General features: G+C 32.4%; 1 protein-coding gene across 1 annotated transcript in view; it reads left to right on the top strand.

The window, feature by feature from the left end:
* The window catches only part of LOC140452569 (membrane-associated guanylate kinase, WW and PDZ domain-containing protein 1-like), a 31,170-nt gene extending 8,682 nt beyond the window's left edge, over positions 1 to 22,488 (top strand). The window contains exons 3-4 of the mRNA XM_072546898.1: positions 6,358 to 6,733; positions 6,811 to 22,488. Of these exons, the coding sequence (XP_072402999.1) occupies positions 6,358 to 6,733; positions 6,811 to 6,986 (552 nt within the window). The 3' untranslated portion in view covers positions 6,987 to 22,488. The remainder of the gene's footprint in view (positions 1 to 6,357; positions 6,734 to 6,810) is intronic.
* Positions 22,489 to 23,854: the final 1,366 nt, after the last annotated feature.

Consider the following 23,854-nt stretch of genomic DNA (forward strand, 5'->3'; position numbering starts at 1 on the left):
CATTAAAACTATTTTAATATTATTAGGTAATTTAAGACAAATATACAAAAAGGCCACAAAGACACAAACTCACAACTTATAAATTAACTTGACATAATTATTTACAAATAAATTTTCCTCGACTTCCTAGTTGCAAACAGGTCGATGATTTTATTAAAATCTAATTCTGTAAGCAGATAATTATTAATATTTAAAACAGCGAACGAATTTAATGTTTCTTCCGTCATCGTATTTCTCAAATAATTTTTTACCCGTTTTAAAGTGGAAAATGATCTTTCACCAGTTGCGTTAGTAACCATCAACGATAAGAAGATTCTTGGTGCTATTTCTACGTTTGGAAAGGTTGCAATTATATTATTTTTATGCAAAAGCTCCATCACAAAAGTAGCACTGTCAGTTGCTGGATTTTTATACTCAACTTAACCTAGTAGTGACATTATAAAATGTTTTAATCACTTGCTAGAGATGTATCCAAGTCATTCGAATAGATATTCACTAATACCGACGCTTTATCCGACACGTTATCCTGTAAAAGAGGTAGAGAAAATAAAAATGAGAAAGTGATGGCAAGATATTCATAAACTTTTCCTCTAGATTTCAGATTATTTGCCAAATAATCAATTGTTTTATACAGCACTTAGGTTCTAATCTTATTTTGCGGTGTAAGGATCTCTTCTGTGTCTGCTTCGTCAAACTGTAATTTTCTTTTGCGACTTCTAATTTCTTTGCTGTATTCCGTTTGTTGTGATAAGAGCTGTCCCTTTTGCTCAAATAAATTAAATTTATCACGAAGAGACTCGTAAAAATGTTGTAATGAGCTATACAAAGACGAACATGTATGTAAGTCTATATTTGCGCTTTGTAAAGATTTACTCGCTAGGTCAGTTCTTTCCAGTACTTCGAACCAAAAGGCAACATAAATACCAAATTCTAACGTAGTAATCTTTTCTTGTAAATTGTTTGCTTGGCAGCGAACTGGCATCTTCTCATCGTCGTTAGAGGATAACTTCAAAAGTGCTTGATTTATATCGTGATAGCATAAATTAAGAGCTTTTATTACATTAAAGTGTCCTGACCATCGAATCACATTAACTTTTTTTGGAACAAATGTGGTGTGGCCACAATTTTTCAATATATCAGTTAGTCGTTTCCATCTGTAAGTTGAAACTAAGAAAAAAACATAAATTTCTTCAGCAACTAAAAAAAAAAGAAGTACTTTCCATAGAACATTCTGCTGCATATTGCACAATCAAATTTATTTAAGGAATGGGCTGCACATAGTACGTACTTTGCCAAACTATTCCTAGATTTTATTCGAGCTTGGAGACCGCTATAAACGCCAGATATATTCGCATTGTCATACGATTGTCCCCTTGAATCATCGATATTTATATTCAGGTTGGACAAAATTTTTAAAATGTTGGCTTCCATATTTTCGGCTTTGTGGCCAGTGTTGTCTAAAAACCGTATGAACCTTTCGACAGGTGTTCCGGTGTTCGAGCAATACCTAATCGTGAATGTCAGTTGATCTGTACGTGTTATATCAGGCTTAGAGTCAACACTGATTGAATGATATTTGCCACAATGAATTTGTTTTACAATCTCTTCTAATATGTGGTCCGAAAGCACTTGCACAAATTCAAAACAAATTATTTTTGATAAATAAGATACTAAACCACAGCCTTTTGAAGCATATCTTTCCAAATGTTATTTTAAAAGAGGATCCGTCAACAACTCTAGTAATCCAAGGTAGTTGCCATTACTAGTATAACCAAATTTTTCGTCGGTTCCTCTAAAAGGTAATCCCTTACTAGGTAAAAATTTTATGACACTAACGACTCTTTGTAATATGTTTCGCCAATATGTGGTCTCATGTTCAATCTGTTGCCGCAGAGATTCATCGATCTTTCTCATACTCAATGAATTTCTTGAAATAAAATTTTTAAGATGTTCTAAATGAACGACTGAGCTTTCATGACTGTCACATTTTTCTTTGGCCTTTTTCCAGTGGTCAAATCCAGTAAAAAAGGAAAAAGTGCAATTTTCGCTCGAAAAGAGTCGACAATATAAACAAAATAAAGAGCCTGTGCTTTTGGAATAAACTAACCAGTCACGCTGAATTTTTTCACCATTCTTTAAAACTTCATAGAATAGTGATTTAGTGCAGTACCTGTTTTGTTTTCCTATAAAGAATTAAGATCCTGTGTTTTGAATTCTTTTAGCACTTCATCTACACAATTTCTTGGCCAGAATTTTGGATCTTGTAAATCAACTATATTAAAATTTAAAAAGGATGAAAATCGATATCATACAGTGGGTCTGAATTTGCTGTGAATGAATCATCTCGAAATGATGAAGATCATGCTGCAAATTTTATTTTATTTAAAAAGTAACTAAAACTTTGGTATATTATCTTGCCTGGATTTGGTAAAAAAAAGCTGAATCTTGGTTTTTTTTAATACTGCATTTAATTTGTGTTGTTTTTCTAACTTTTGTCGTTTCCAAAATGCACCTCCTTCCTTTCCGCTCATTTTTTAGAAACGTTGCGAAAACACTTCACTAATAAATAAGTAAAATTTGAGACTAGTCTCGAAAACTGCGCTAACACGACTGCCAACTGACGACATGGCGTGTTGAAGCCGGATACGCTGCCGCCAGGCGCAGTGGTGCTGGCCGATTTCCCAGAAACATGAAACGTGTTTTTATGAGACCTGCTACCGCAGGCACGGATCTTATCGGTGACGAGTCGAAGTTTTATTACCATGCTATTTCAGAAAACCAACCCCATAAATTTGAAATATCCACATATAGAATTAAAACGTGATGGGAGCGACGTACCGCCTCTCAAAATTTACCGCCGGGGGCTAATAGTCCCATAGCCCCCCCTCTAATCCGGCACTGTTTCACAATATCGTACTTGCAAGAAACAATATCCGTTTTTGTAACTAGGATTTATGGTGTTGACTTTTGCTCCAAAAATAAAAATATAATTTTATATTTTAACATTTATTTAGTATTACATAGATAAATAAATCCATACAAGGAAGAAGACAAGATACTCCATGACAAAAAGTTATTATATATATATATATATATATATATATATATATATATATATATATATATATATATATATATATGTAGCACGGGAAGTTTTTAATGAATTTGACCTCCTAGGCCATATATTTGGCCATTCATTTCAACAAAGCGATAGCAGCTTTTAGCGCTTGGTTTGGAAGAACTAAGGATCGAATCACTCATATTTGATATTTATTCAAAGTGACACAAAAGACACTTGTGATAAGCTTCAAATTGACATTCCTACTCTGAGAAAACGTAAAGTTTATACTAGATTAGATAATAATGCTGGAAATGCATTTACAGTCAACGATAAAACAAGAAGAAGTGAAACTGTTTGTATTTTATCCGCTTTTAGACCGAATGATTCAGTAATTAAAAGATAAATTTGACAAAGAATTAAAAAAAAATTATCTAGTAGGCAAAATCATATTGTTAAATATAGATGAGCAAGGAAATCAAGATTTTAAATACACCTTAGAACATTTTGATTTGAATTCTTCAGAATTAGAAACTGAACTTAGACTTTTAAAAACAAAAAAAAGGTAAAAAATTTCCACCTTCAAAAGCTCTCGACGGGCTCGATTGGATGTCTTAGCTTAATAGAAAATCGATGTTTTCAGTGTTTAACCAACTAATGGTAAAATTTGCCACAATTCCTGTAACAAATTGTATGTGCGAGAGAACTTTTTCTAAGCTGAGCATAATAAAATCGATATTTTGATCGACAATGCTACTCTACTACAAGACTGCTTGGAATATCTAATAGTGCCCATTTTTGAACAAGAACTCGCTCTAAATATAGATAAAGATAGTGTAATTGAATAATTAAAAAAAATCGTACCATTCCAGCGACGAATGGTATTGTTATGTGTTGTTATAATTCATTTTTAATGTCAATCTAAAATTTTAACGTATTTTTTATATATGGGACTGTGGCCATACATATTTTTTTTATGGTCACGCAATAGTTTAATATAAAAAAAACGTAACTCGCTTCAAATTTAATAATTTTGAATTTAAAAAATTATTTCAAAATATTGTAAACTGTTTTTCATTCAGGAAAAGTCAAACCAATTCTACATATGACGGGGTTGTAAGAAGTTCTTTATGGAGAATTGTTCATTGTGAAATTTTTATGAAAAATTTGCCGCCATACTTAAAGGGTATACATAACTTTATACAAGGTAATGAGAATATACCGTCGTTCTCTCTTTCTACTTTATACAGGCTTCTGAAAGAAATCTGATATGTTTATAAGAAACGTGGCCGAAGAAGAATCAAGGTGAAGCGAGACGATATTGTTCATTGGCGCCATAATTATTTCAGAACTATAAGTTTGCGAATAGACGATCATATATTTGGACGAATCGTGGGTTAGTATTGGCCAGTCTGTTAATTACGAAAGGTGCGATACCACTATACAAAACAGTCGCGATACTTTCCTCAAAGGTTTAAGTACTGGTTCAAAAGCACATGCCAAACGAGGTCCTCGATATGTTTTGTTGCAAGCAGGTTTTTCAGGTGTTTTCCTTCCTGGCACACAGCGTGTTTTTATGGCAAAGAAGAATGATGGAGACTATCACGATGAAATAGTTACCGCAGATTTTGAGTCGTGGTTTAAAGAGACGTTAATACCAAATTTTACCAAATAATGATCGCAGGAATGTCATTATAATAGACAATACATCGTATCACTCCCGTAAAAAGAGATTCCCTAAAAATTCCTGGAATAAAGCGGTAATCAATGAACGGCTAGTGTAATGAGACTTTTTTTTCGGGGAGTGCTATTTGAAATCCGAGCTATTAGAAGCAGCGCATGCATTTAAAGATCAGTACGATAAGTATATTCTTCGTGAATATATTGCACAGCATAATGTTTCTATTTTAAGGCTTCCTCTGTATTATTGCGAATTAAATCCTATAGAAATGGTGTGGAACCAAGTTAAGCGATATGGAGCTACCCATTATACCACTTTTAAAACAAAGAGGTTGCGCCAGTTGATCGACGACGGTTTCGCACGCGTAACAAAGCAAATTGGCGCAATTATGTCACTCATGTCATTGAGAAAATGAAATCTGAGATGTGGACCGCGGACAACCTGCAAGATGACGTAAACCAATTGATTATACACGCGAACACATGGGAGAGTAGCGAGAGGAAATCCGACATCTCGGATATATAGGGCGACATTAGTATAATTGAATATATGTTAGTAATCTCGATTATTGAGATAAATCTGAAAATCTAAATCTAAAAAAGAAATCTGAATCAAGTAAGAGTGGTATAGATAATGGAAGAAAAAGTCAAAGAAAAATTTGCTGAGCTGAAAAACGGCGCAGGCCACAAAAAAATTGCTAATAACAAAAACACAAAAAACGGAACGGGGGCGCCAAACTCGACCGCCGAGTCGTCGAACTAGACCCAGTTAGGAGCGAGGACTAGGCGCCCGGACAAGCAAAGGCACAATGATGATATGACAATTTAGATGATAGCAGAATTATACCGCCTCACGCTCTCCAGCCAAACTAGGAGAAGTATTTCATGTGGGAGTCTCCAGGACTGCCATTTGAGCATTTTGTAGCCTCTATACCGCATCAGCGTGCTGTTGGGGGTGGAGAATGGTCTGGAACATAGGGGCGGGGTGGAGTTGTTCCTGATCTACTCAGATCCAATCCCTCCCTCCAATGAATTGTAACACCTACATATCATTTTTTAAGTGGTGTGCATGTCTCACAGGCTGGGTTCGATTCTATTGCTTGCTTGCGTACATAGATTATTCTATAACCAATGAAATGCATTTATTGTACAAGCTTTTCGGGTATTAAGTTGGATGCAAAGAAATCAAGTATTTTTGGGTATTTTTTCGTTGCTTTTCGATAGCTTATGAAAAGCTGGAATAGGAATGTGCAAACCGTCAAATCGTTTGGATGTCATAACTCTCCAAAATGTAAAAATGGTCACTTTTCAAAAGTCAATCACTAAAAAACAATTGAACTTAGATATAGTTTATGATACACGAAATCTATTACCTACCGAAATTTTACTAATAGTAGGTAGTTTTACTTGTAATAGAGCCCCGCCGTAAAGATCTTTGGACGGTTCTCTACGTGACGACTACTTAGATCTGTTTGCTGCCAAGCACATGACCTGAAATCCAGCAAATGCGCATTCCTATCTTAACCCTACCGCACTCTGAAAGTGAATTTCACTATAGTGAACAAAAAATAGTAAAATTTGATATTGATTTTTGACATTTAGAATAATTACTATTTTAGGTTGCTGTGGGACACATAGTACCAGGTGGAGCAGCTGATGGCGATGGAAGAATACAATCTGGAGATGAAATAGTCAGTGTGGAAGGCTATTCAGTGATAAAAGCTTCTCACCGCCAAGTAGTCCAATTAATAAATGCAGCAGCAGCTAGAGGACAGGTTAGCCTTATTCTTAGAAGACGCATGAACCCCCAAATGCCTATTAATACGGGATACTGGTCTCCTGAAAACCATTCGCAGCTACCGGCGGTTAATATGACTTTGATGCCCGCTAATTCACATCTTGCTTCTACATACGAGATTACTGTACAGAGGACTGAGAATGAAGGCTTTGGTTTTGTTATTATATCGTCTGCGAACAAAATTGGATCTACAATTGGTATGTTTTGGTATATTTAATTTACAATCAGTATTTATTACAACTGGTGCCCAAAATTTTAATTTCTTGTGCTTTAGGTCGCCTCATTGAGGACAGCCCAGCTGAACGATGTGGAAGATTGAGAATTGGGGATTACATAGTAGCTGTAAACCACATAGATATTATGCATTTAAGTCACGGCGATATCGTGAATTTAATCAAAGAGTCTGGTCTCTCAGTCACATTAACAATTGCTTCAAATCCAGATCTTTGATTAATATATACAGTATATACAGGTATTTCACGCAAAATTAACGTTTTTATTTACAAAATGAGATAAAACTGTGTATATTGTGCAGTATATACGAAACTATACAAATGTTTTTTAATGATCAATTAATATTAATGTATAAAATTGTTGCTAATATATATCACTGGTAATGACAATTAATTAGTGTGTATTATGAACAAACTGAACATAATTGTTTAGCAGTCTTTGTAAATACCATGTAAAAACATTCGAAACCTGTATTATTATTTGTAACTTGGCCACCGCAGTCCTACTTATCTTCTTGAAGGATTTTTATAATTTTTTCTCAATTGAAATCCTGGAGTCCGAACATTTCTGAACTTTATTTTCGTCTCTTCTATTTTGTCTTTTTTTAACGATCTAGATTTTTATAGTTATATCCTAGTTTTACTGAGTTTTTCTCTGGTTTTAGTTGGGTCTAAATTACTTACTGCAGCTAAAACGCAAATTTATATAAATAGTCCAGTAAATGAACGTAATATACGGCAATTCTATGTAATTTTCCGTGTCACCACCGCATAAAAATTTGGATTCAGGTTCTACTTACCATCCACTTCACTTTGGAGTTGTGCCTTTGATTGCATTTTATTTTTAAGGGGTGAAAACTAACCCTATTAGAAAAAAATCGTATAATTGTAAATTAAAGCAGGTAATTGGTTCAAATCATCTTTTAATGAAGTGAATGAATGTTAAATAACATTAAACAACATAATTTCAGATTTTATCATAGTTTAACCCCTAAATCTCACCCCCTAGAATAGTTATAATTAAAACAATGTCATTGAATATCTTATCTCCACTGATTTGTTTGGAAATTTGGATTTAGGTTATACTTACCCTCCACTTGAAAATTGGATGTGTGTCGTTGGTTGATTTTTATTTTTTAGCGGTAGTAAAAACTATCCCTATTAGAAAAAACTTATATAATTGTAAATTCAAGCAATTTGGAATTATTTAGTTATACAGTGACAATAATTTAGGTTTCTGCACTGTTTTATTTTTTACCACATAATTTCTACCGTTATAAAAACCCAATTGATACCTTCTACTACTGTGGCATCAACAGATGTTTCGAGTTTTTTGTCTTTTTTATTTTTGAATTCCCCTCCCCAAATATTATGTATTTTATACCTATGTAGTATGTCTGTGCCTTAATAGAACATTACGTTTATCTTACAATGTTCCAGTAAACGCATTCTCATCATTCAATCTTCGCTTATCCACTGCTGGACATAGATCTCCCTCATAATTTTCCATCTATTTCGATCTTGTGCCTCTTGCATCCAATTCCTATGACAACGTTTTAGATCGTCAGTCCAACGTGTTGGTGGACGACCTCTGCTTCGGTAGGCATCATCTCTTGGTCTCCATTCCAGACGCATTCTGATATCGCTTAAAATATGTGATTGGTTTTTTTACTTATAACTTGGTTAGCTTTTAAGCTATGAAGTGTTAAAAAAACCATTTTACAGGTTTTTGTAATCCTGTATTGTTTTTTAAATCCTTATTTTTGAAAAGATTGTAGTTAAAAGGGCTTGAACGAGTCACTAATTATGAGTGTTTGGTTTTGTTATGTGAATTGTCATATCTTAACCAATTTTTGTCTTAGAGAAAAACAAAACCAACCAAAACTTTCAGAAAAGCAAAACCTCGAGTCACTAATTATGAGTGTTTGGTTTTGTTATGTGAATTGCCATATCTTAACCAATTTTTGTCTTAGAGAAAAACAAAAACAACGAAAACTTTCAGAAAAGCAAAACCTATATTTTTTTACTCTTTGAAATTTTTCGTATCAGTTATTTTGAAAAAAAGGCAATTTTTCCAAAATTTCAAAAAAAAATACTTTGAACCGGTTAAACTTACAGATTATACAGTACGTTAAGTTTTGGATTAGGTATTACACACTGCATACAGCGCTAAAATCAGCAACATTACCTCTCCGATCTACTTAATTGTAATTCTAAGATCCCGTCCGACACCTAGACAGAAAACGAAAACCATTTAGTAATACATAACAATGCATGGGATATATTCATACGTATGCCCAGTTCATTTCTTATAACATAATCTCGATAAAAATACACTGACCTTTATAAGGCGGTGCATTTGTATCGGTTTTTAATAATCTGAACAATTTTTTGTGGTTGAATTAGAAATAAAAGCGCATTTCTTTAAAAAGAAAACAAAAAATATACTTATTGAAAATAAAAAATAATTTCTAATAAAGTAAGATGGAAAATTCTTTATGTCCTACGGAAATGATTCAAATACCTATTTGACTTTCTACGGCTGAACAGTATCCCAATCTGCCATAAAAACTTCTGCGGGCAGATGAAAGAGTTTCTGCTTTAACAGACTTGGAAACTTCACTTATTCGGTTTTTTAATTCATCCAAAATTTGGGCCCTAGCCTCGATCAGGATGATGCTTTGTAAATGTCTCAAAAAAAAGAAGTCCATAGGTGTAAGATCTGGAGATCGCGCAGGCCACTTAATATCGCATGTTCCACTGATTACTCGATTCGGGAAAATATTGCTTAGGTACTCCCTAATTATTCGAGCGTTGTGAACTGAACAGCCGTCTTGATGAAACCAAACATTCTCCAGATTTACATCAGGAAGATTGAGAATAACGGTAAGAACATGATTCTGTAACAAATCGAGGTGTACTCTACTATTCAAGTTGCCCTCAATAAAAAATGGACCTATTATGTCGTCTCCTAAAATGACAGTCCAGACGTTAACTTTTTGAGGACGTTAAGTTCGCTAAACAACACTTCTGTGCTGGTTTTCCCGCACCCAATACCTCGTAATGGAAGGATTGTGTCTCCCTACTAACGAAACAGAAGATTCATGATTAAAAAAAAGGTTTTGATAAAATTTGGTTCATGATTAGCCTTCGTTATTAGAGTTTCACAAAACTACATTCTTCGAAAGTAGTCGTTTGGACAAAGCTGCTGCGTTTTCGCATATTTAAAATTCTTGTAACCGTGCGTTTTCCATACTTTTGTTACAGTAACATTGCCAACATCTAACTCTCTAGCAACGCTTCTACTTGAACGATTGTTGCACAAATTTGTGTATCCCGGTATTCTCTTTCCTCAAATTTTTCTGGTGACACTTCTTGAGCGTGACATTTTCTGCAATTTTTGAGGCAATAGCAACTCTCAAAATTTTTGACAATATTATGAATTGACTGTACTCAAGGAATTGGTCTCCCCTCAAAAAACACAGAAAACAAATCTACACACTGTTCAGAAATACCACCATAAAACCATTTTATTATTTGAACCTTTTCTGCGGGCGTATAAACAGACATGTTTACAAAAATAAATTAAAAATCCTGTTATTGCTTTAAACAACCACGGTAAAATGACAAATTATTGGCGCGCAGTGTTGCCATTTATAGGATGTACATTTAATTTAAAACCTAACGTACTCTATAAAAAATACATAAATAAAGTAAACTGTAAAGCGGTAACGATTAATTTCATTTGGGATGCTAATTAGGGGGTGATTTTCACAATTTTTTTACCAAAAAAAGGGACCACCTTAATTTTGAGCGTAACTTTGCGGTCACTTTGCAGTACATACTCTTATGAAGAACAGTGTTGCAAGACATATTTTAAGCAATTGACATTTTTCATTTCTTAGAAGCAAACATCATCGTTTGTTGGCGTAATACCTTTTGTTTGTCGTTTAGCTTATTAGCAGTAGGTACTCGAACAATTTAAACATCCGTTTAATTTAAACTTAAAATAGATTTAATATGAAATTGTTAAAATGTAAAGTTAGCTTAAGAACAATAAAAAATTGATACCGGTACCGACGAAAAACCCATTGTGGAAATAGTTATAGAAAATAAGGTAGAATTGTAAATATGTATATATATATATATATATATATATATATATATATATATATATATATACATATATAGTAAACTCTTAAATATTGGGGAAATCTGCAAGAAATACTCTAATGTGTATCAATTGTTTCGCCGAACGTATATATATATATATATATATATATATATATATATATATATATATATTTCATATATATATATACATATAGGTATACGTATAATAATTATCAGAGTAATTTACGTGAATAAGCAAAGAAAATTAGAAAGTGGATATTTAGTTAAATAATAATCACAGGCTAATTATAATATTTCAATGCTATATCGTTAACATCATAAATACCTTGCATAGTATCTATGAATTATTTCAAAATAATAATAATAAAACCCTAACAGATTTAAAAATCAAGGTGTTTGGGACTTCTGAAATATTCTATTTAGAGGAAGTTTAAGTGTTTTCGCCTACTTAAAATCGGCAACACTGATCTCCAAGGTTCCATAAGATTTACATAGCCCTATCCTGCTCCCACTGCAAATTGACTGTGAAACGCGCTATAAAAACTTAAAAAAAAAAATAAAGCTTTTTTAATTATCTAAAAAAAGATTTGATGAGTTTTCCCCGAAAAGTGTTTCTTTTTTTGTTTACAATTTCGTTGAACGTTGAAATATTCGATTTGGAATTTGACAAATAAAAACCTACTTTTCATGAGCTACAACTCTGCTTCTAATAAGTCTACAGACTTCATAAATGTAGCATTTTTTTTATAAGCAATATTTTCGATAAGAACTTTTTTTTTTTCGTTAAAATACTTACTTTTTGAGTTATTTGTGAAAAACCGTCTGAAAACGTGTTTTTTTTTTTTAATTTAACATTTTCACTCGAACTAACATTTTCACAAAAAACTCAAAAGTATTGACTTAGTGAAGAAACTCTAGAACAAAAGTTGCTTAGAATTAGTCAATTTAGACTTATGTTGAACGTATGTTTTTAAGTAAAAGCAACCCTGGACTGGACACTTTAAGTCCAAAAGTGAAGTAAAAGGTAAGGAACCCACATTCCAATGTTCAAGCACATCTGTCGTGTCGAGGAAAATTACAGTCCAAAACGTTCATTTACTGGCCTAAAAATTGTAAGAAAAAAAACTTATTTAGATGTAAGTGCCATATATTTTCGATTAATTATTTTGTGTAGTCTTTATTGAGTTGAAAATTATTCTTGATTATTGTTTCTAGATTAAATTTTAATTTTTAACCCTTTCTAATCCTCTTTTAGATTAGAATCTTTAATATACTTTTCTTAGTATTTCCTTATGAGAGTTTTAATCGAACCAGAACTAATTAGAGACCCTTCAAACATTCAAGCTGACTTTCATGCCTATTCTCAATGTTTGTTAAACATCTAGGACTGACGGTTGATTTTATAGATTAGTTGAGATTAAAGAGGTTGAGACTTTAGACAATTGTTATATATTGTTAAAATGTTATAGTTAAAACAAGTTTTCAGTGTTGGAATATTTAACGATAAGACTGTTCCGCTAACCAAATATTAATGTTTAATATGTTTAAATGTTTTTCTGGTCAAAAGACATCTTTATATCTGAAATTGTTGATCTGTTTTTATTTTTAGCTAAATAAGCTCGAATCTTATGAGAAGAAATTGTTTACGTATATTTCCGCGTATTCAACCAGTCCAAAGTTGTTTTTCCTTTTATGAGAAAAGTCTGTAGACATTTCGGCGAAATAAAGGTCGTCATTATGTACTTTAAGATGCTTAAAGTACATAAGATGCCTGTATAGACATGGCGGTATCTGTTTTGGGTTGGGTAAATCGTATATGATCCTATTTTTGCTTTAATCGCTTCGAAAATATGTAAACATGATTAACAACAATATTATCAGTTCTAAATGCACACACAGTATTTCAAGAATCTATGTTGAACAGCCTCTAATGTGTCAATATGACATTGAAAGTAGGGTGACCAAACTACACAAGAATGTTCCAAGGTGGATCTTATAAGGCAACAATAAACTAATCTAGTTGCATATAAAAAAAATACTTGGAATTTCTTGTGTCAAAACCAAGTAATTTAGAAGCCTTTATGGATATTAAGTTAATATGCTCCACAAAAGAAAGCCTTTCATCTAAAGTAGCTCCTAAGTATTTAATGGAAGATACATAGTTAAAAGAGGTTGCTGATCAATGAAATAAGTTGTACCAATTATGTTCACCTTTCAGGTAAAACTGATATAACAACACTTATTAGCATTTAAATGAAGACCATTCCTACTACTCCAATTGTTAACACGATCAAGATCAGCTCGTAAAGACAACTGATCTCTAAAATCTTCTATAACCCTCCAGAACTTCAAGTCATCAGCAAACATTAAACACTGACTGCTTAAAAAGCAGCTCACAATATCATTAACAAATGTGTTGAAAAAGTAGGTGATGTGTGTCCTCCCTGCGGAACACCTGAGGTGTTCCACCAGCAACATTAACACTTTGACTACGACCTGACAACGAATTTTTGATCCATTCAACAAACTGCATGAAATCTCACAGAAAGCAATTTTTGCAAGAAGAATTTGATGATCAACACGATCAAATGCTTTACCGAAATCGGTATATATAGCATCCACCTGTTTTCGACCGTCGATTTGCTTCATAAGCTCAGACTGATAACAAACTAAATTAATAGCTGTAGATTTTTTTGCACACAAACCATGCTGAGACTCCACTGCACAACCAAGATAGCTGTTTTGCTATCAAACTATTGAATAATTTAGGTATTGCAAACTGAATGCATATACTTCGATAATTTTCAATGTTTTCTTTCTGCCCACATTTGAAGATTGGTGCAACAATACTCTCCTTCCTAACATCAGGAAATAAAGATGACTGTAATGAATTATTAAATAAAGTATGTAATGGTATGGTAACAGTGTAAACACACTTTTTTAAAAGAAAATTGGGCACACCATCTGGTCCAGAGATAATCTTATTTTTGCAGAGAACTTTTTTGCAATCAAAAATATCAATGAGAGTGATTTCAGAGACATTATAATTTGAACCAACATTGTTATTGATGGGATATTGGGAATCTGAAGGTTAATAACCACAGTTTTATAGACAGTTTGAAAGAAGTCCTTGAACAGATTAGCAATTTCTTGCCCATTAGAAGCAGACTGATCCCCATTTGGTAAACTGTGACTAGAACGTTTATCATTAACATATTTCCAGAATGATTGTCTTTCAACTGAGCATCGATACATCTAACATATTGATTAAAGCATATACCAGACAAATGTTTTCATTTTAACCTAAGAAGAAAAAAGTTACTATAATTGGCATCGGTACGATATTTCATGTACAATAAGTGAGCATATCTTTTCTCATATGTCAAAAATCTAAGTTCATGGGAAATCCATTTAGGAAAAGTTGATGTTCTGTATCTCTTCAGAGGTATAAAGCAGAAAATTAATATTGAAAGAATTTCATAGAACATATTAGTTGAAACATTCTTCTTCTTCTTAGTCGTTAACCTGATGCAGGTATCGTGATATCATGAAGCTATTAGCTAAATTTCCCAATGTTCCTCCACGTTTTTCTATCTTCTGCCATTCTAGCACATTCTGACAATGGAGCGCCAATGGTAGCAACAATATGGTCCGTGTATCGTGTGGGAGATCTACCTCTATTTTTTTTGCCTTCTACTTTTCCCTGGATGGTAAGTTTTTCAAGACCATTTCTTCGAAGCACATGTCCAAAATAGCTTATTATTTGTTCTGATATTTGTGTTCTTAGTATTTTCTTTATGTTTAGCTGGTCCAGTATGGATTCATTTGTTCTTCGGGCCACCCATGGTATTCTCAGCATTCGTCTCCAGCAGTACATCTCAAATACATCTATGTTCTTTTTGTCTTTCTCAGTAAGGGTCCAGCATTCCGATGCATAAGTAAAAACTGGAAAAGGATGTTGAAACATTAATATCATACAATTCTGAATCAAGCAGTTCCGTCAATTAATAGAGCTAAAAAAGTTCTGTGTAATTGCCATTTTTAAAATCATAACATTTCTCATAAGCTAGTCTTGACGAATTAGATATATTTGAGATTATTAAACAATATTCATATGATTTAGACTTGCGTTCAGTAGGGGATCACTCGCTTTTACATTCAGTTCCCTATCGCTGGAAAAAACAAAATCCAAAAATACATTTCTCTCATTTGATATAGAATTACATTAATAAAATTTTAAATAACGCAAGTGTTTGAGCAACATCCGCAGCTGGATCACTCCTGCATAATGAACCAAAACACTGTACTCATCGTTAGACCATAATGCTTTTGATAAATTGTAGTCACCAAATATATGGTTTTTAATTAAGCTGAACAGCTGAATAATATTTTCAACATAAAACTCACCAGGCTTTGAGGAGGAATGTAAACACCCCCTATAACAAACAAAGGACCCATGGACCTGTCACAAAATGTAAAGCTGTTCTATGCGATCTTCAATAATAGAAACAGACTGAGATTCAAAATTGTTATTAATTAATATTAGAACTCCACCTCCACTTAATTTCCTATTCGTTATACTATTTCTATCATTCCTATAAATTATAAAACCCTTTACACTTTAATTCCTTATCCATTATGCTGTTGTTTAAGTTACTTTCGACTAAAACATGTAATTATATCATAAGAACAGCATGAAATACTTTTTAGAATATCAAAAAGTTTGGTATATAGACCTCTTACATATTGGTAGTATAGACTGGGATAGAGACTCGTTTTTTGTTTAGATACCACCATGGTTGGTACACCACTAAGATAACGGATAATCTAGTTAACCTTCCTAGCAGATGTTGTTTCCATTAATTTCTTTTTCTCATATTGTTCCATTTTTCTCTGGTCCCTGGAGCAGATTTTATTAAACAATTTGTGATAAAAAAAATGGAAAAATTAAATTTTTTTCTCCTTTTCATTGCTATATATCTCGGCAGCTATAATTTAGAAAAAGGTTTGCAATTAAATTTCCTAAAGATAGCATTGATTTCAAATTGAAAAAATAGTTATTGCAAAATTCGCCATTAAAAAAGGGCCAAAAATTAATTTTGTTTCAGATATTTAAAAGCAACCAACATGGAACCTACATAATTTACCCAGGAAATATTTTTAGTATAAGTAAAAACTACACAAAATTTCAGCACAATCGATAAAGTAGCTATCGCCAATTTTATTTTAAAATCTAAATTTCTGAAAACAGTTATTGATTTTCAAAATTATGCAAAGCCAACAAAAAAAGTTTTAAATACTTGAAAGAGTAATTTTTACATATAAAAGGGTATTTAGGCTTTCGAATAAAATTTAAATCATTGAAATCTGTTGAATAAAAGAGTTTCGGGAATTTTGTAAACAAGTACTTATATAATTTTTAAGCTAATAAACAAGTGTCTAATTTTCAATTAACTCTCTTTTTTCTAAACTTATATCGAAAGTTCAACGAGGAAATACAACATAATAATGAAATGCTTTCTTATTTTTTTGAATTTCTTATTTTTTGAATATTTTTGTATTTAACACAAATATAATTATATGAATATTTACTTTTTGCATTTAAATATAATGTAATATCAATATTAACTGTAGTTTTTTTATCAACTAATCAATATACATCTATTTGTAAATATTAATTTTAATTAAATAATAATTTTATAAATAAACTTCATTCAATAAAAATAAATTTAATAAAATCAGGAATAATTACTTATTAAGTCATTTTTTAAACTGTTTAAATGCAAAAAAAATTAATATTCGTATAATTTTATTTGTTTTAAATTCAAAAATATACAAAAAATAAGAAATTAAATAATTTTTTGTCACAACTGTCAAAGCTATTCTAAAATATTAATTGAAAGTTATTCGATTTGTTTTTTAGCTAAAAAATTTTACAGTTGTTTAAAAACTTCCGTAGACTATCATCTATTCAACGAATTTCAATGATTCGAAGATTATTCAAAAGCTTGAATGCCCTTTTATATTCAAAAATTTCAATTATTTAAAACTTTTTGGTTGGCTCTGCATAATTTTGAAAAGAATAACTTTTTCAAAAATTTAGATTGCAAAATTATTTTATGAAAACTACTTGATCGATTGTGCTGATATTTTGTGTATTGTTTATTTATACTAAAAAGATTTTCTGTGTAAATTTTAAAGGTTCTATGTAGCTTTAAATACCTGAAAAAGATTACACATGCTGACAAAATTTGACAAATATTCGGACCCAGAGAATCAGAATATACTTTTCAGAAGGTTTTTTGTGCGCTGAATCCGAATCTGAGCTCAAATTGCCAAGTTGTTTCTGGTTTCTGAGATACCCTAACCTCAAAGTGCAAAAATAGCGGTTTTTGGTCGTTTTTGGGATTATGTAGCATCATACTATAGTTTTTCTCCCAGAAACTGTCCCACTGCCTTAAATGACGTTGAGTTTTCACAAATATCTTCTTTTTTTGTTGAGATATCGTATTTTAAAGTGTATTACTTAAAAAAAAACCTGCAAAACATATGATTATGTAGTATAACGGAACATCTAAATTCAGAAATCCTAAAATCATAAAACCTTACTCCAACAAAGCCAAATCAAATTCCAAGAATCTCAAACCTACACACCCCAAACCCAACCAACAACTAAAACCATCCCTTTCAGTCCACAAGCATGCAAACCCACCTAGCCCTGGAATCTCTAAGATTAATTGGTTATTGTATCACATCAAAATAAAATCATATACAGTAATTGTGTTTACTGATCGAAACAAAACACCTCTAACCCTATAAACCCCTTCAAATCACTCCTTTTATTACAGAAGAAGCAGGAAAACCGATCTTACCTTAGAATCCATAAGAGTAATGGCTAATTGTTTGTATTAAAAGGAAATCACGTACTGCAAGCTGGGTCTACATAACCTCAAAAGTGACCAAAAACTGTTATTTTTGTTCTTTTACGTTAGTATATCTCATAATTCTCATTTCAAAATTAACGGCAGATATCCCAAGTGCTTACTGCGATATATTTCACTGCAGTTTAAAGCAGCTTACTAGGATGGCTGAGATCTACCTAGGTGATTGAGTAGTTTCTTTATGTTAAGGTAAAATACTCGAAAAATGTGTTATTTAGTTAGTACCTATGAATTATTAATATTTCATTTAACTTTAGTATTGTATTTTGTCCTATAAATGGATTCTGTTGAACAATAAACGCTATTATCCAGATTTAGCCATACGGCCCACACTCCCTCTAAGGGGAAAATTCACTCATCCCAGATACCTACGGTATCAAAAGGATTGAGCTCTGGTGGGACTCTTTCTGTGTTATTGAGCCCTAGGTGACTTGGTATGTTGGAGTATCTCCCAAAAATTTTCGTACACATCTGGACGTCGCGAGGAGTACAGCTTTCTGTATGGCTTTATCTTCTTCTTCAAGTGCCATCTCCGCGGCGGAGGTCGGCAATCATCATAGCTATTCGAACTTTTGAGACGGCTGCTCTGAAAAGTTCATTTGATGTACATCCGTACCACTCTCTCAGGTTGCGCAGCCATGACATTCTACGCCTCCCCATGCTTCTCTTTCCTTGGATCTTTCCCTGCATGATCAGTTGGAGCAAGGTGTATTTCTCTCCACGTGTAATATGTCCGAGATATTCCAATTTTTTTGTTTTTATTGAATTTAAAATTTCCATTTCTTTGTTCATCCTTCTCAGAACCTCTTTGTTTGTGACGTGTTCTGTCCATGATATTTTCAGAATTCTTCTGTACACCCACAGCTCAAATGATTCCAGTTTTTTCATTGATGTAGCATTCAAGGTCCAAGATTCCATTCCATAAAATAAGGTCGAAAAAACATAGCACCTCGTCAACCTAACTCTTAGTTCCAGTTTTAAATCCCTGGTACATAGAACTCTTCTCATTTTGTTGAAATTTGCTCTAGCCTTTTCTATTCTTATTTTTATCTCCTGATTGTAATCATTTGTGGAGTTAATCATTGTTCCCAGGTATGCATATTTGTCCACTTGTTCGACGTTAGTTTCGTTTATTAGAAGACTCTCGTTATTTCTTTGAGTTTTCGATATTCTCATAAATTTCGTCTTCTTGACATTCATTGTTAGACCATACTCTTTTCCATACTCTGCTATTCTGGTCACCAGTCTCTGAAGATCTTCAATGTTTTCGGCTAAAATCACAGTGTCGTCCGCATATCTAATGTTGTTAATGGGAACTCCATTTACCTTTATTCCAGCTGTTTCACCCTCAAGAGCTTTTTTCAGGACCTCTTCGGAGTAGGCGTTGAAAAGAATTGGCGACAATACGCATCCCTGTCTTACTCCACATCTAATTTCAATTTCTTCTGACAGCTGTTCGTTAACACGTACTTTTGCTCGCTGTTTATAGTATAAATTTGATATGATCCTGAGGTCGTTGTAGTCAATCTTCTTTGATTTCAGGACATTCATTAAATGTTCATGTCGTACTTTATCGAATGCTTTATTATAGTCAATAAAACATGCGTATATATCTTGATTGACGTCCAGGCATCTTTGTATTAGTATATTAATTGAAAAAAGAGCTTCACGTGTTCCTAGGCCTTTGCGGAAACCAAATTGTGTATTATTAACGTGGCTTTATAGAACGCTATTATTATTAATATTATAAGTACTCGTATACTCTGTTTTCTGGGTCTCAAACTTGTCGGCCTGTGTTATTGAAAACATTAATTTTTGACCCTTTTTAATGGTTTTTCATAATTTTGCAATATTATTTTTTTATAATTAATACAAATAATTATTTTTTTCATTTGCAATTACAAAATTTTTCTAAAATGCATAGCTGTCGAGATATAGCAAAGAAAAGAAGAAAATTTTTTTTTCACAAATTTGTGATTAAAGCAAAAAATAGGATCGTATACGATTTACCCAATTGAGGGTGTTTTAGAATAGTTGCCGCCTGGTCTAATATTTATTTCGTGTCTCGGCCGAAGAGAATATCAAATAGTCGAGAGGTGTTCTCGATTAGTCTCTAACGTTTCCTTGTTTCTAGAGTGTCGTTTCTGGTCGTGGAGTTTTTTAAAGTTTTCAACTAATGCGGACAATGAGGAAGCATTTTCTCTATTGTTAACACTTCCTCGTGCTCCTATTACTACGATTTCTCATATAGTTTTTGTTTTATACTGTAGGGTGTCTTGTAGGAGATGAGGTATATTTTAAAATAAACCTCACTTCCTTTTCTTCCTTTCCAAATAACAGGAAAACCGTTTTGGATGAGTGTAGGCTTTCACAGCCAGTGGTTTGTAATGATTCATTGTTTTCCGGGCTTATTGACAGTAGTCTGGAATTATAATCCAGGAAAATAAGATTTTGTTAGCACTTTGGAAAAATCCAAGTACCTAACAAATTTTTTATATAATATAAGTACACCTAGAGAAAGAAAACATACATGTTTCCTGCAGAGAATTTGGGATTGTTTTTTAGTTACTAATAATTGAGCTAAGTAAGATAATAATTACTAACAAACTCAAAATTTCAGATTGATCCATCAGTTAATTTAAAATTTGATCAATTTGTTTATCCCAGAGATATTTTTTTGCAATATAAAGGACTCCGTCACTTTCCTTATCTAAAAGTGGTCTCAGTAAAATTGACTGAAACTTTGCACATAGATAGCTTTGGCCATGCTGATCAAAAGTTATCAGTGCTCCAAGACTCAGGAATCAATTATTTCTGGGTTAAAGGGCTTTAAAGTGTCGATTTTTAGACCATTTGAATAATACAGGGTGAATAATGAGGAATTGTACATACTCCTACCTCGTATGGAGGCCCCTATGGGGAATAACATATGACCATTAAAAAGTGTCTGCTCCCATTGTTTAATAATATACAGGGTGCGTTGTGAACTTACCTTTCAAAAGTTATGACAAATAGAAATTTCAGTAAATATTCACAACTCACCCTGTATAATATTCAACAATGAGAGCAGATATTTTTTAATGGTAATTTGTTAGTCTCCATAGGGGTCTGCATACGAGGTAGGATTATGTACAGTTGCTCATGACTCACCCGGTATATATTTGAATAATATACTATATTCTTCAAATGGCCTAAAAACCGACACTTTGAAGCTTCTGTATCTCAGAAACAATTGATTTCTGGGTCTTGGGGCACTGAGAAATTTTGATCAGCATGACTTAAGCTACCTCTCTGCAAAATTTTAAGCTAATTTAACTGAGACCACTTTTATATAGGAAAGGTGCTGGGGTCCTTAAAGTAATTTTGGTATTCTTGTTTTCCCACACCATAAGTACCTGGGCGTGGCTTTGGACAAAAATCTAATCTGGATACTACGTGTAAATCACTTTAGAGTGATTATGAATGCTTTTTATATGGTTCATCGTCAAAATATAATTTATCAAAAATCGATAAAATTCAATATAGAGTAATAAGTACATGTATTATTACGTTGAAATCTCCATCTGCTGCAATTCTAGCAGAAGCGCAAGAACCTCATCTAAGCCTTAGAAGAGAATCCTTGACTAATATGTTTCTGATTAAGGCCAGGACTTGCGATTCACATAAATTTCACATCTATGAATAGAGTACAACGGAATGTGTGTAATGAGCAAGCGTTGCTAAAAAGAGATAGATAGAATACCGATCGAGTGCTCCACGTTCACTATTTTGCTCACTATGCCTAGTCTATTCTTATTATATCTATGCATAATGCATAACACTTTGGACACCATATCAGAAGATGTAGATTTTTGGAGCAACAAATGTACTTTACAACTTTTAAATTACGCCATTTTGAAGCTCTTTTGACCTTTAAAGGCAAAATTTTAGAATTTTTGTTTAAAATAAAATTTCATGCTAGGTAAAAATTAAAAAAAAATGTTTATACTTAATTGTTAAAACTAAAAAACAACATCGAATTCTCTGAGATATATATATATATATATATATATATATATATATATATATATATATATATATATATATATATATATATATATATATATATATATAACAGGGCCTTTTTTACTTATTTTCCATTTCTTCTTAACGTTTCTTCTTCCACTGCTACGGACAGTATCAAAAATCAAAAGCACAGTCTGCCGTACTCCTAGAAGAACTGTTAGGAATAAATAATTCCAGACTATAATCTTATAACCCCCACATGCAATGTATCACAAATTTTTAACGTTTAATACTCGGAAATATACTTTTTTCATTTATATGTGTACGCATGTACACATTAGAAAATTTCTAAAGTCGCTTTTCTAAAATTGTTGTTCGTATATCTTTTGTCTCTAAAAAAACTCCATCCACACTGAATATAGTTGTTAGACTGGAAGGTATATTAAAATGTTTAAGAATCTCATACGATAGCATGCCGATATGACAAAAGAAAATTAATTATTGTTATTAAGTGTCCCAAATATTGTATTTTGTAGTTAGGTGACATATTAAGACGATCGGTCATTTTATATTTTATACAAATAATGTATACTATAAGTTTCTATGAAATTATATGAATATATAGTCTTTGAAACTGTCTGTCTTACTTATTATGATTACTACCTTGTTTTGTGCGAAGCGAAACACATTATACAAAGTTTTACGAAGCGTGCAGTACTGCTCGTTTCGGTGACGTTCAAGGCTAATATTATACATAGCTTCATAGCTAATTTACACATCTTGTAAAGAACAGGTTTTAGTCAGATTCAGAAGTCCATGAGAGAAATTTTGCACTTTAACTCAGAAAACTCAATTAATAAATCACAAAATACATTACAAATTAATAATAAAATCTGTTAGACACAAGACCGATTATAACCTTATTACAATAGCATCTAATCCAATTAAGTGTATGTGGTTAATGAGAATTGAAATAAATTTAAGAGCAAGTTGAAAACAAGGTTTCACCTAACGATTTTAATGATTTCTTCACTAATGTTGCTTGTAACTTGCAGACCCAGATTCAACCCTCCTTCTACAATCCCTTAGATTTTGATATCACTCTGTCCAGAGAAGTATTTTTCTTTTACGGTATTTCTCTCATTGAAATCAAAAATTTGTTTACAAATAGTCAGGTTGGTTTTAGAAGGAGTATAGATACAACAAAGGTCATAATGGACCTAGTAATGAAGATTTAAGAGGCTTTTGAGCTGAGCTGTTATCTGTCTGCTAAATTCATTTGATTGTGTTTCACATGAACTGCTTTTCTGAAAATTGGAGAGATATGGGTTTGGGGGCACTAGCATTGCAATAATCTCAAGCTATCTCTCCAATAGAAACTAGAGTGTGCAGGTGGGTGGAATGAGGTTGACGGAGAGAGCTATAAATATTGGATTACCTCAAGGGTCAATACTGGGACCACTTTTATTTCTAATCTATATTAATGATTTTCCACAGACAGACCTCACCAGATAACACTACTATTACCTGAAATGATCATGATCTTAATGCAGCCATAGAAGCATCACAACGAGCACAAGTTGATGCAGAACAATGGCTTGTAGCAAATAAATGGCTTCTAAACCTCAATAAAACCCAAACTTTGATTTTTTTCAACAAGGCAGCTAAATGCCTATAAGATCTTATGTGTTACTTATATACCTAATCCAAGATCAAAAATTAAAATAAGATTATGGAAAAGAGTAAAAATTTAATTTAATCAAATTGTTATTTAAAGAATACTATAATCCATAATACTCATCTTACAATATGGAAGAACGATTACATATAGCTAAGTTTAGCTGGCGCAGATGATGGAGAAATAGAGTTGTTACTTACGAATATTATCGATATAGAGTAAAACAATAATCATGAAAATTTACTAATTGAGAATAGTAATAATACCAAAAACAATGTTCATTAAATAAAACGGAACATACAACAAATTTGATCAAATATCTATATA

Source organism: Diabrotica undecimpunctata, chromosome 10, assembly GCF_040954645.1.
Source record: "Diabrotica undecimpunctata isolate CICGRU chromosome 10, icDiaUnde3, whole genome shotgun sequence".
NCBI classification, from domain to species: domain Eukaryota; kingdom Metazoa; phylum Arthropoda; class Insecta; order Coleoptera; family Chrysomelidae; genus Diabrotica; species Diabrotica undecimpunctata.